The sequence below is a fragment of the Desmodus rotundus genome, chromosome 2 (genome assembly GCF_022682495.2).
Source record: "Desmodus rotundus isolate HL8 chromosome 2, HLdesRot8A.1, whole genome shotgun sequence".
NCBI classification, from domain to species: domain Eukaryota; kingdom Metazoa; phylum Chordata; class Mammalia; order Chiroptera; family Phyllostomidae; genus Desmodus; species Desmodus rotundus.
Window position 1 is genome coordinate 131,526,207 of NC_071388.1, and position 13,972 is coordinate 131,540,178.

At 33.6% G+C, this 13,972-nt stretch overlaps 1 protein-coding gene across 1 annotated transcript in view; it reads right to left on the reverse strand.

Annotated features, from left to right (window-relative positions):
• LRP1B (LDL receptor related protein 1B) overlaps positions 1 to 13,972 on the reverse strand; it is a 1,720,016-nt gene that overhangs the window by 180,504 nt on the left and 1,525,540 nt on the right. The window contains exons 64-68 of the mRNA XM_053919407.2: positions 13,802 to 13,950; positions 8,440 to 8,533; positions 3,980 to 4,096; positions 3,742 to 3,861; positions 2,235 to 2,354 (exon numbers count right to left, since the gene is read on the reverse strand). Coding sequence (XP_053775382.1) covers positions 2,235 to 2,354; positions 3,742 to 3,861; positions 3,980 to 4,096; positions 8,440 to 8,533; positions 13,802 to 13,950 — 600 coding nt within the window. The remainder of the gene's footprint in view (positions 1 to 2,234; positions 2,355 to 3,741; positions 3,862 to 3,979; positions 4,097 to 8,439; positions 8,534 to 13,801; positions 13,951 to 13,972) is intronic.

Here is a 13,972-nt window from a genome sequence, read left to right on the forward strand (position 1 = left end):
AGATCATTCTAAGAAGACAAACAACCCAATTAAAAAATGGGCAAAGGACTTGAACAGTCACTTCTCTAAGGAGGACATCTAGAGGGTCCAGAAACATATGAAAAGATGCTCAGGATCACTAGCTATCAGAGAGATGCAAATTAAAACCACAATAAGATACCACCTCACACCAGTGAGAATGGCCATCATAACAAAAGCAACAAACAACAAGTGTTGGAGAGGTTGTGGAGAAAAGGGAACCCTAGTGTACTGTTGGTGGGAAAGCAGACTGGTGCAGCCACTGTGGAAAGCAGTATGGAATTTCCTCAGAAAACTAAAAATGAATAGTTTCCCTTTTAATTTTATGTATATATAAAAAATTTTTACTTAGAAATAGAGCTAAATGTTTTAGCACTATATATTTAACTTTATAACAGAAAACATTAAAATGTTTCTCTTTAAAATTTTTCTTGTCCTTTTTCCATTACCATTTAGTCCCTTTATACACCATTCCCTCCTCGCAGTCACCACATTGTTGTCCACCATGTCCATGAGCCCTTGATCCTTTTTGCCCCATCCCTCCCCCCTTCACCACCCCCAGAGCTGCCATCCTGCTCTGTATCTATGAGTCTGTCTCTATTTTGCTTGTTAGATCAGTTTGTTCATTAAAATATGAAGTGGACTTAAGCTATGTTCATAAAGCAGATATTTTTGTGTCAAATAGCCCTGGATTCAAGTCCCACTTCCACCACTTACTGTCTGTGGAGCTTTGGGCAAATTTCATACCCTCATGGGGCCTCATTTTACTCTTTGATAAAACAGGGAAAATAAAGAGATTAAGTGAGGTAATTACTGTAAAGCCTCTAACAGTCACTGGGCCATATGTCAAACATCAAATAAATATTAGACATTTTTTGTGATGATAATTATCAGTTGGCACAATATAATCTATCAAAGTGGTTCTCTCACATCAAATTGAGGAGAAAGAACAAGAATGAAATCTATATATAATATTCCAGCCAAGAAATTATACTGATAGCAAATATGTCATTATTTTATTTTATTTTTATAAGTAAATATGCATAATAAAATATAGTAAACTAGTCATTAATCTAAACTAATCAGCAAAGGTTATTAATAATTGCTATGGGCAAATCAGTGATGAATATAGTTTGAGACCTTGTGAATTGATTGTGAATATCAATTCCACAAAGTGGAAAAGGGTGGTTTTATGATACCGTGATAAGCTATTCTGGTTGCTTGTTCTAAGACACAGCTGCATGAAAGACATTAGAAAGAAACAGATACATTATTGCCAGTGACATGTAACTCATAAGTTTTGTTCAACATAAATAGAATTTCAGAGAACCTAAATGACTTTTAAAATTTTTGTTTCTCCCAGAAGTGTTCATTAAGAGCAGTGTGGATTCTAGCCACGTATTTAACACAATCTTGTCTACGAAGCCTGAAAGTCTTATCTTTAATTTAAGCAAACTGTGTCTTCTCTAATCAGTTACTAGGTTAAGCTTTTTATTTCCCCAACAATGCTAAGTTTGGTATATTTGCCTACAAAGTAGCTCCAACACTTAATAAATGTTCATAAAATGAATTACATGTGACGACTACTCTTCATTTCTGCTTCAATATTGACATTTTTAAGTTAAAATAAAATGCATTAAACAAAGTGATTATGTTCTCCATGTCTGAATTGTTAACTAAGAAATAATTATTTTAAGTAAAATAAATGATTGAAGTAAAATAATGTTTCAGAACCAAATGCTAACAAGTGATAGCAGTCATCTATTAAAACAGAACAAATATTTTTATTTTTTTACTTTTATTTTACAGTGTTTAAGAAGGAATTATTATTGAATGAATGAAAAATCATACACCATTATGCATAAAAATGAAGTCTTGGACAATATGAAAATAGTGTTTCATTGTTTCTGTTTATTAAATGCTAACATCATTTACATACTCTAATATAATAAGGTTGTAGTTTTATCCCACCTTTTCGATCTATCTTTTCAGAAGTACTTTTGACTTATGCTAAGCAATACTGACTCTTCTGCCATACCTCTCCATGCTTTTTATGAAAGGGTACCCTGAGGCTGTTGACTCTGTGAACACAGAGACAACTCTTTTCATGTAAGACTTCAGTTTCATCAGAATTGTGTTCAAATTCATCTCGCTGTGGCCATCATAGATGACGACACAAACACGACAGGTAAGATCCACAGTCGGGAATCACTCACCGCAGTTGGCCTCATCTGACGCATCTGCACAGTCTGGATCCTCATCACACACCCACAGCTTGGAAATGCAATGCTTGGTAGTTTTACACTGGAAATAGTCTGGAGAACAGCTGTTTTCAGCTTAAGAGGAAAATACCTATTAAAATGTAGCTTTGGGCAAGGATATTTCATATAAAAAGCAATTAGACAAGCCAATGTTTAAGATAGTTGAAAAAGTGACATCCTCTAATTAATAAGGCTCTGAAGGTGAGGAGTTTAATTATAATGTATCCCTAATATTCTTTCATTGAAATAAATAAAACATATTTCTTCAATGACACATTTGATAAAAATCAGATTTTTCTAAACAGTCTCTCTAAAATTAGATTTTAAAACTAATTTTATAAACATAGAATTAAGGGTCTTTTAGAATAAGTTTTTCATAATAAATAAATAATAAAATTAATACAAGTAAAGTTTTTGTACATGAAAAACTACTAAAATTGGAAGATATTGGTCAATGAAGAAATGGAAAGCATTACATTGAGCAAAATCTCTAGCTGTGCTGAGTCTTTGCGGAAGGAGCACATCTGACTCTGACCATCCGCTGCCCCACAAGTCCTGGTCGTGTGAGGATCGGCTGTAAGAGTGGCGAACATAAAGAACTGGTAGAGACTTTACAGTGTATCATCTTAATCAGATCACTGGATGACTGCACGTTATTTACTGATAGAAGTTTTAGGAGAGTAAAATAGAACTTCAACAGGGCAGAAATATTGACAGCTTATCTGTTGAAATCCTGACACTTGGCAGGTCCTCTATCATTCAGAGCCTCTGTGTGTGTCAGCACACTAGCCTTCCTGCTTACACAAGTGTGTAAATTGTTTTCCCTTCCACTTAAGGTAATTTGAATTCTGGTAGGAGAATAAAATAAGTGGTGAATAAAATGAAAAAGTGTTTTACTATTGTTCTTTGAAATGGCTTGTTAAGATACATTAAATAGGGTATTATTTACAGTTTTCAACAAATAACTTTGTTGTTATTTTGCCCAGATTTTTTTCTCCTCATACATTTAAATGCGTTTTATGGGGAAAAAATCAATATCTAATTAAAATGGAGTTAATTTCAAGTAACTAATTAATCAGTGGAAGAAAATTACTTGTACCTACTTACTGTGAGCAAAATATATATATACACATATATATTTATGAAAAAATCCATAATCACCTGCAATGTTGTTTTTGTTGCTTCTCTTAAGCATGATATGAATGAATGAGTTTTACTTCATGTTTGTCACAATCTCCAGGTAGCTTTTTAAGTAGGTCACCCATGTATTAACTTTCTCTACATTTTTTTCACATACAGCTTCTTAATCCACCCCAATAAATAGCTATTTGGAATTATTTGGCATAATTGTTATTATATTTTTCTACACTGTATGATTTTATACTGCACAATTATAATTTTTAGAACACTTTCAGTTGGGAGTCAGAAGTAAGACGAGGTGGAACGTTTTAGGGTGACTTACGGCAGTCCCTTTCATCTTCCTCATCTCCACAGTCGTCTTGTCCGTTACATCTGAGGTTCGCTGGGATACATTTCTGATTCTTGGTGCACTTGAACTGACCAGAGAGGCACACATGTGTATCTAAGATACAAAGAGCAAACTCATTTGTGCTGAGACCGGTGTCTGCATTTAAATCAGTGAGGACATAAGCAGTTAAGAATTAGATTTAAGTTCCTTAGTTAAGAAATTAACCCCTTACCACAGTTGAGTTCATCTGAATTGTCTCCACAGTCATTCTCTCCATCACAGATGAAAGCGGGAAGTGCACAGAGCCCAGTACCGCACTGGAATCGGCCCGGCTGACACTTAAATTCAGCTAGGGGAAGAAACACACAGGTATCATGGAATGAAAACTTACCCCATGATTTGTTAAACAGAGCTTTTCCGACATTCAAAACGTTTATAATATTATTATATTAAACATATCCAAGAACACAATGAGAATATTTCACATTTAGATTGCCATTAGATTCAGGTCCATAGCTAAGCTATCAGGAACTCAGATGTCCTTGAGATTATATTTCATAAACTAACATTAAGAAAGCAATTAATAATGTATAAAGATATACATTTAAAAGCATATAAATGTATCCTCACTTAAAAAATGATATTGAGAGGTTAAATGGCAGAATAGAATTCATTGTAATTTTAAAAAATGGTTATTCCGATATCATTTTTTAAATCATTTTTCTTTGTTCACTTTGCTGTCTGTCATATGGAAGAAAGGAACTTCTGTCCTCAAAACATGCTCTCTAGATTACTTAAAGCAAGTGCTTTTTTAAGTATCACATTTTAAATCAGGTGTGGGATACCCACAAAAAACAAACAAGCAATGAATTGTCTTCTGGAGGCCAGGCCACTTGTATTACAGGCTTCCCTGTGTACCATCTGGCGTTGTTGTGAGAGGCTGCATTGGCTTCAGTGAACTTTTTTAAAGACTATTTCAAGGCATTTGCGCATTTCATGATGAGTGATTTACAAGTGCACCTGCCCACATCACACTGAGTGTTCAGCAGTTTTTGAACAGCGATGGCATGACCCTGTGCCCCACCTTCCTGATTCGCCCACTCTCACTCCAAGAGACTATTTTTTGTTTCTGTGGATGAAAAAGTTCTGCAAAAGCAAATATTTTATCGATAAGGAAGAGTTGAAACATAAAATGGCAGAAGTACTAAAAGGCATCAAAATTGACAAGTTCAAAAACTGTTTTGAGCTATTGAAAAACATCTTGATAAATGCATTGCATCAGATTGAGAGTATATTGAAGGTGACTGAAGTTTAAACACGTAAGAATAAATACACAGTTTTTCTAAATAAATAAATTCTGTGTTGGGGGGCCCCTCCTATATTAATTTCTGTAATTCTATTAATATGTACCACATTTTACCATGTATAATACACACTTTTTTGCCTACATTTTTGAGGGAAAAATAAGGATGTATATTACATATGGGTATAATGATTACATACCGTGGGTGTAATAATGAGCCTGATAATCCCATGCATATTGCACATAAACATGAGCATGTGCATTATTCACAGCAAAATAAGGTAAGGGCGGCATTACATAGAGAGTAAAAATTTTTATGTGCCATACATATTTTATCATAGTAAATACATCTCAGATAATAGTTCATTTTATCTGCAATATTTCTGAGTTTACAAAAAATTAATAATAATCGAGTAGGATTTATTGCGTATCTACTATGCATCAGGCACTGGTGAGGCCCTTTCAGATAAGTTACTCACTGAATCTCATCGTAACCTTCTCCTCAACAACATCATAACCACTCTTACACATGAGCAAACTAAGTCTTATTAATGAGCAATTTTCAAGTGTCAGGTTTGGAATTTAAATCCAGGTCTGAATCTGAATTCTTCTCACAAACTTGCAGGCAATTAACCATTTACCTTTTGACTGATGATCATAATGTATGTTACTAATCACTGACTTTGAAATTAATATAAACTAATAATGATTTATTAATTCGGTCAATGAAATATTGATAAATTATATCTTAAAGTTTCTTTGGGAAATAACTTATATTTTATAATTAAAATATTAATTAAAAATTTCCTTAACATTAAACTAAAGTAACTTAATTCATGCTGACTTTCAGAGAAGTGAATTTTAAAATGTTAAAAGTCATTTACTTCTGACTTGTAACATTTATTAATTAATCACACTAAATGTATAAGCTGTGCTATATTTCATTTTCTCATGATCTAAATATGTTCATTCCCTCTATTTCCTATTGCTTCCTATAAAGTTTCCTATAATTTTCCTCCTTCTATGTCTGAGAAATAACTGGAAAACCTATCTGACTTTTCAATGTCTCTTTAGAATGATCCTTGGTGCATTAGAATAGCATGGAGAATGTAATTGCAAACTCATGATGCCGGAGAATTCTTGATTCATCTCTCTTATCTACACTCATGTAAAAACATGTATGTTTGCTAGTATGTGAAACTAAGATCAGGCTTTCCTACCTTTTAAGGTACAATTAAAGGTATGGCCAGTAACTCTTAGTAGCCATAAATTTTGATAATGCACCTACTCCGAAATGAATACTAAACACCCACAGCCTCATGTACACCGTTTTCCACATCCCCAGGACTTGCAACACAAAGAATTATGCTCCCAGATATTCAGTGTTGTTCACCCATAAACCCCAAGGAAGAGATCATTTATTAAAAGATCACAGAGACAATACCAGCAATAAAAACATGTGGCATTGGTATTTAACCAGGATGAGAATCATACAGAAGCTCTTGGATACCAGATGTCTCTTTGGTTCCCCTTAAAACACATTAAAGTTACATTTGCTCAACATACATTCTGTTAGTGGGAAAATGCAGAAAACTCATTACACTAAATATATAGGTAGTTTTTATATCAATGTGATTGCAGCATAACATTTAAGTCTAGATTAAAATTAGAGCTCAGGAACTTATGTTAGAATGGAAAGCACTGGGTGTTAATAACTTTCTCTGCAGGTCATCATGGTGATAGTGGCCAGAGAGAACTTTAGGGAACCTGGACAGGAAAGGTCACCTTCACATGCAAACTGAATTAACACATTCATGCACGTTTATTTCTATCAATTTCAAAAATAAGTTGTATTTACATTTTTACTGTATCATGAGGAAGTTTACATTATTATAGGGAAATAATAACTTTTTATATGAGTAAATCACAATTGGTACTCAATATAATTTCTTATTATTTTGATATTCCTTTCTACTCAGTTATTCTCTAAAAAAAAGAATAACTCTGGCATAATAGTTTATCTATCCCATTCAGATATTACTTTTTAAATATGATCTCTCATAGTGAAAGCAAAAACAAAATTAATAAAAGAACTATAGATCTTTCAAAATCATAAAAATAGTAGGCAAGTGCCTGGGCTTGTGTGGCTCAGTGGGTTGAGCACTGGCCTGTGAACTGAAGGGTCACTGGTTCGATGCCCAGTCTAGGACATGTGCCTGGGTTGCGGGCCAGGTCCCTAGGAGGGGGCATGCGAGTGAGGCAAGCACACATTATTGTTTCTCTCCCTCTCCTTCTCCCTCCCTTCCTCTCTGTCTAAATACAAATAAATAAAGTCTGTACAAAAATAGTAGAAAAGTGATGACTTTTATAACAATTTTTCTTCTTATTGAATATATATATATATATATGGTAACCAATTACTTATTGCTTTTCAAATATATAAATGAGCTCTGTGGAAGAACTTCAAATGAGAGATGGAATACACATTGTCAATGTAACTATTTATGATTCTAAGTTTGAAACAGCCTTGTAACTCCGTGATGGAAAGTACACACAAAAAAGTAGCCAGCTTTCACTGGGACAGTAGAGTGTCTTTCTTTAGCTCAAGCCTAAGGAAAATCTTGAATGTAATGTCAAGTCCAAATCATGGTAACCATCCACTGGGATGTTGAGGTATTATCATGATTGACTATAAGCATCTTCAACTTGACAGGTCAGAATTGGAATGACCCATGGAGTGAACTGTGAAGGCCATCAAAGAAAAGTCTGCTGATTGTTCATTACAAGCAAAGTTACCAAAGATAGCTAAAAAAAATTTAAAAAGCAGCACCTAGCCATGCCAGGCAGATGTCAAATCATATATAATTGCTAATCACTTTAAGCAACTACTAAGAGCATATTAAAGTGCCTAACTGAAAACTAATGATCTATATTGGAAAAATCTGACTTTTTATAAATGTTAAGTATTTTAATACTTACAGACAAGTGGAAAAATTGTATTCTTTAAAGGGAAAATTTCAGTCATTGAGTGATATTCTGAGAACTTTCCCACTTTTGCCTACAAATTGGTGATGTATTAAGTCAAAATCATACTTAATGTTACTCTACTGATGACTATATTGAGCAATGTAGTCCTCTACAAGTAAAAAGAGAATTATAAAAAACCTAACAAATTGCTGATGTCACAACTCAAAACATAATAGTTACAGATACATATGCAAGGCATTGCCACAAATTTTGTTATATTTTTAAATATAGACATAAAATCTTTTTATTATTATTTTGAAAATGTACTAGAAAAAGTAGTGTATAAATCTAGCTCCAACTCTTCATGTCTGGGATGTAAGCAGCCCTAAATCCTAAATCCCTACGTGTACCAGTGTACTCACGACAGTCATCAGGTTCGTCAGATCCATCGCCGCAGTCATCCACGGTGTCACATTTCCACCAGAATGGAATACATTTATCAGTTTTGCAACGAAACTAAAGAAAGAGAAAAAAGAAAAAGAAAAAAAGGTTGAAGAGCGCTACTCACATCTAATGGATATAATGGGTGTTTAAAACCTCACCAGGGCAGAACATCCTAGCCTAGTCTTTTGCTGCGACGTGCACTGTAATGGTCTTAGATAATTCCAAGATAGGGAATAAGTGCACAACAATCAGCAGCAGAACAATCCGCCAGTAATCTGCCAGGAGAGTGCATTGTCCAGGACAACCTCCTGAGGTTGCCCGAGCACAGAGGAGGTCATCCATTTCCGTATCGTCTATGGCTGCTTTTGTCCCACGACAGAGTTGAGTAGTTGAGATGCTACAGAAACCATGTGGCCAGCAAAACCTGAAATATTTATTATGTGGCTAGCAGTGAAGGGCTAAAATTTATTAAGAATACCAGGAAGACGTATCTGGATTATATTAATTTAGTTATTTTTAAATTGACTTAATTGCATGGTATTTTCTTAGGAATCCCGGACATTTCAATTCACATCTCAAAGTCTCTGTTTCTTAGCCAATAAATGAGGAGGTGAAGATAATTTGAAGGGTGCTTTTTTCCTCTATCATGCTGTGATTCCATGGAATTTCCTGATTATTAAGTGTATTACCTTTAGTCATAATAAATATCTACTCTACATAAATCTTAAGAGTACTTCTTTAAAGCAGTTGAGGTTGATGTAAGTATTTTCAGTTGTTAGAATTCTTTATAAATACACATGACCTTTTAGGATAAATAAGATTTTGATAACTAAAAACATAAACTTAAAGTTGCAATGGGTTTTTTGCTATTATATTTTTAAAAATAGAAACACAGAAGGAAACTGCTATAATAAAACTTAAGATTATTCAAAACACTATTCAATACCATATTTCTTAATGTGTTTTATTTGGTGCATTGTCCTTTTCCATTTAAAATAGTTAAAGAAAGAATAGTAAAAAAGATAATTCTATTACTTATAGAAATAGAAAATTTTAAATCCACTCTTAAAATAAACCATAAAATGAAGACTAACAATAGAGAAATTAGTTGAAAATATTATATGGTGATATTTACTTATACGTTCTTTAGCATATAGATAACTTGTTGCCAGTGAAATTTTTCAAATTGATATTGTAAGGAAGGTGATTGAACTGGGTTCGTTCTTCAAGCAGAGTAGAGAATTATTGTTCCATTCACTAATGGCCAACTGTACCCAGATATCAAGAAAGCTCAGTCAATTAATTCCTTGGTAATCTCTTTCTGAACAACATTTAGTTCTAGGCCTACCCCGATTTGATATAAGAAATTAAAGAACATCATATTTTCCATACAGAAAGCACATGAATCTGAACTAATTGTTGTCAAAAGATTCTCTTTAAATTGTTGAAGCCAATCAATATATGAAGTGTAAGCTATTTTTTGCTGCATTATAATTTTTCTTCTTTAGTTTAATAAAAATTCAATGGAAGCATATATCACAATATTCATCTGGAACTTAAAATATTAGTTAATTTCCTAGAATTTATTAATTTCCATTTTGAACTGTTTCTGTGTGAGTTAGTAAAAGCAGAGTGGCATTTATCACAGCATGTTATGCCCCAAACACATTTGTAACGCAGAAAAATATAGCCTAGGTTCAGTGTTCTCTAATAGGAATGGACTAGCAAGCTAAAAGTTTTGTTCATTTAAAATACTGTTACTTTCTTAAAGTAAGAGAGAATTTGATGTTAATCTTTGTTGAATTTGTCTGGATACAATGGAGTTGATTCAGGGTAGATTTACATTATTTAAAAAAATAAGAGTGTGGATTTTTTATTATCATTATTTCCAGTGGCGATACAGAGGCAAGAGAACGCTGGTATTCCGAGGGAAGTTCTGACTGTTTTACCAATTTTCCCATATTTGCTTTGCCTCTGGTTGTGTCTGTTGCAGTTTGTATAAATTACCATAGGAAAAATATTACTCTGTCTAGGAAGCGATTATCTGGGGTTATAAAGTTAAGCCTGAAAGCAATTGTCCTGAGCATGAAACATTTCCAGTCATTATAGTATATCAAAGTATATTCAAAAGAGAATTTCAGTCCTCCTGAGTATACTCAAAGACTTCCCAATCAAGATTTATTTTTTAAATACATATTTTTAAACTTACTAAATATGCCTGATTTAAATAAGCACCAAGTGTTACAATTACATGTGATATTATGGTTTTGCACACTATTTCATTTCTAAGAAGACGATAGTAAGGTTTTGAGTTCAGAGAAGGCTGAGGTCAAATATACTTGTTACATTTTATGCTAGTCAACATTTTATTCATTGCTCTCAGGCAAAGATCTCTTCTACTTTGTGTTTCAGCTTCATAGCTTCATTTTTTTTCATACTTAAGCACAGAAACTTACGCAAGATAAATGCTAAGTACAAAACATTCTCCATGGTAAATGTACTCCAAGACTAACATCTTTATAAAATATATTGCAGACTGCAATTATCACCCACCAGAAGAAGTTCTAAAGGAACTACTAAATACATGTCTACTAAAATGAATGCAGGAATAAAATGCAAATCCCCCATATGGTGAAGTTCAGTTTAACAAGAAAAGTCTCCATTTAAAAGACAAGTAAAGCTGTTTTTAAATTACTTTCTATTTTCTAATTTAAATGATTTAAATTTAATATTTGAAGTTGTTAGTGCTACAAAAAGTGGTTTAATTTTGATTTTTGTATGGATTTTCATATGTTCATTTTCAATCCTAACATAATTCTTATTGATGTGGTTTGCCTTTTTAATTTACCTAAAACATAACACTGTTTTGGGGGTGTTATTGGTTACAATCATTAGATGAAAACAAATTAAAATTCCCTAGTAAGATAAATTAGAAATGCAACATTTATATCAGAAAGCTTAATGGTATGATTCTAAAGTACCTAGATTATTTGCTTCATTTTAATGTCTACTTCACTTAAATCTATGTTTCTATAACCTGACTTTTCTTCCAGCCGCGTACAGGAGAGTGTTTTCCTCCCATTAAGTCAGAAAAGAATCGGAGATGAAATGGCTGAATAAACCACGACGCTCGCAGCGATCACCACTAATGGACTGTGCGAGCTGTTCTTCACTGAGGTTTTTCTTAAAGATGAAACAAATCAAGTGATGACACTTTCTTTTCCAGGAAGTTTTGTTAAAAACAAAGATATCTGATAGACCGTTTTTGTTCTCTCTAGCTATTGTTGAATATTTAAAAAATTCATGCACAACATTGTTGGCAGTATTTGAAAAATTATACTTTAGTGGTTTCATCACTGATATCAAATTGGGAAATCATTTAATTATATGAAAAATAGGTTTTTACATTGATTAGATTTTTATTTAATTGATAGGAGTTTTTGGCATTAGCTTACGGTAATTATAGGTTTTCTTATATAATAATTTGAAATATTTTACTTCTTTTATGACTCCAGAGAGACTAATGTTCTACTACCTAGGCCCTGCTGTTTGAGATATTCACCGCAAGCACTCTTTGGCTTTGTTTTCTGTTGGCCAGTGAGGCTCACCACGCTGTAAGTGGCTCAGGCATGCAACATCTCCACTAAGTCACCTAAAACATTAATGTTGGACCGCAACAGAATGAATTGTGGACCTCTCCAGAGCCAAGGACTGAAGGTTACTGCAAAACCACCTGGAGGTTAAGTTGGAAATTTGTCTTAATAAACAGTACTAACAAGCATCGTATTTTACAATTTTTAAAAAGATGTGATTTCTCATTTAAATTTTACCTCTAGAAGTAATTAGGTTGCTTAGTTTACCTCTCATAGTGACTTAAATTTCTAGTTCTCTAAAAATAATGTACTTTGTTTACATACGCACTTAGAGCATTATAATTAAAACAACACATGCTGTAAAGAAAAAAGAGACTGTGCCCTATGCTTTTGACTTCCTGATGGCAGTTCACACTAATTGCACCCATGCTTTTAAGTATATTCCAGTTGCACTAGAGGGCAAAGGTAATAATATTTACTATGCATGAGGAATTTTTCCCACTCATTATTCATAACAATGGCCTGCAAATATTATCATTGCTATCTAAAAGGGGAGATTGAGACAGCAAGAAGTTAAGTAACTCTAGGTAATCCAGCAAATTTAAGGCAGAGTCAGGGTTATAGTCACAAGAAGTCTGGCTTCACAATCTGTGCCCTTGACCACCACACACACTGCCTCCCTGGAGGAGGGTCAGTCTTTTTTATTTATACACTTATTTAATGCATGATACTCATAGTCATAACGCAAGAGGCAGTTTGAGCTAACACTAGCCTCTCCATTTCAAAAACACAGACACACTAAGGGAAATTTAGTCTGTTCCATGATGTCACTGCTGGAATTGAAAAATAAGAAAATTCAATACACAGAATTCTAATAATTAATTTAGTCATCTAAAAAAGCAAATTACATAGTTTCTTTGAGAATGGTATCTTAAAGAAGATACTGACACAAATACAACACAACCAAATTTTACAGTGTCATATGACTGTTGCCCCAAAGTTTAAAGTAATAAAATTATGTCCATAAAACTACCATTAAGTAGAAAATTTAAATTTGGTGATATGTTCACTGTAAATAACTACATTTTGAAGAAAAAGAGGTTTCAGAAGGAAAACATTTAGATCATATAATTTTTTGGACACAGACAATGTGGTGTAGACCAGGGGGGTGGGGGTATAAGGTACCCAAAGGAGGGAAAATTGGGGACATCTGTACTAGCGTTAATAATAAAAAATATTTAAAAAGCAAAGCAAAAATAATTTAAAAATCCAGATGCACAATTCTACAACACATCATCTGTACATTGCATTAGGTGTTCACCCTCCCCCCTAAGTTAATAAATCCAATACAAAGAAAAAATCTAGAATTTATTTTCCACACAATTTATCTTTTCCATATTAAGTCCTTGAAGAAAGGGGAGAGGGGTGATACAGAGCAAATTATTTAGGGAGATTTGCTTGTTTCAGCTGCATATATCTGAGCCTTAACCTTATGTCTCAATCGCCTTGCCTTTTTGAGATGCATCCCGATCTCTGATGATTCTGCTATGTGCACTCATGACTTGAAACATTATATTACAACTGTGTTTCCCTTACCCTGTAACTCAGTGACGTGTGGAATGATCAGCTAATGTTATGCTAAACCGAAAAAAAATGATGTATTGATAAGTGTTTAAACAAATAAACAAAATTCAGGTGAAGCCTTTGTAACAGCATTCCGTGAAATGACGTGAAGACTTCCACTCACCTGACTGGCTGTGCAGTTGGATAAGCAAGTCCTGTTATCAGCTGCAAGATAGAAGTTGGTGGGACATGCGCAAGTATGACTCCTTCCAGGGGCTAAAAGGCAGAGATGACTGCAACCTCCATTGTTTATCATACAGAGATGTTTGGAGACTACAAACGAGAGAACAACAAC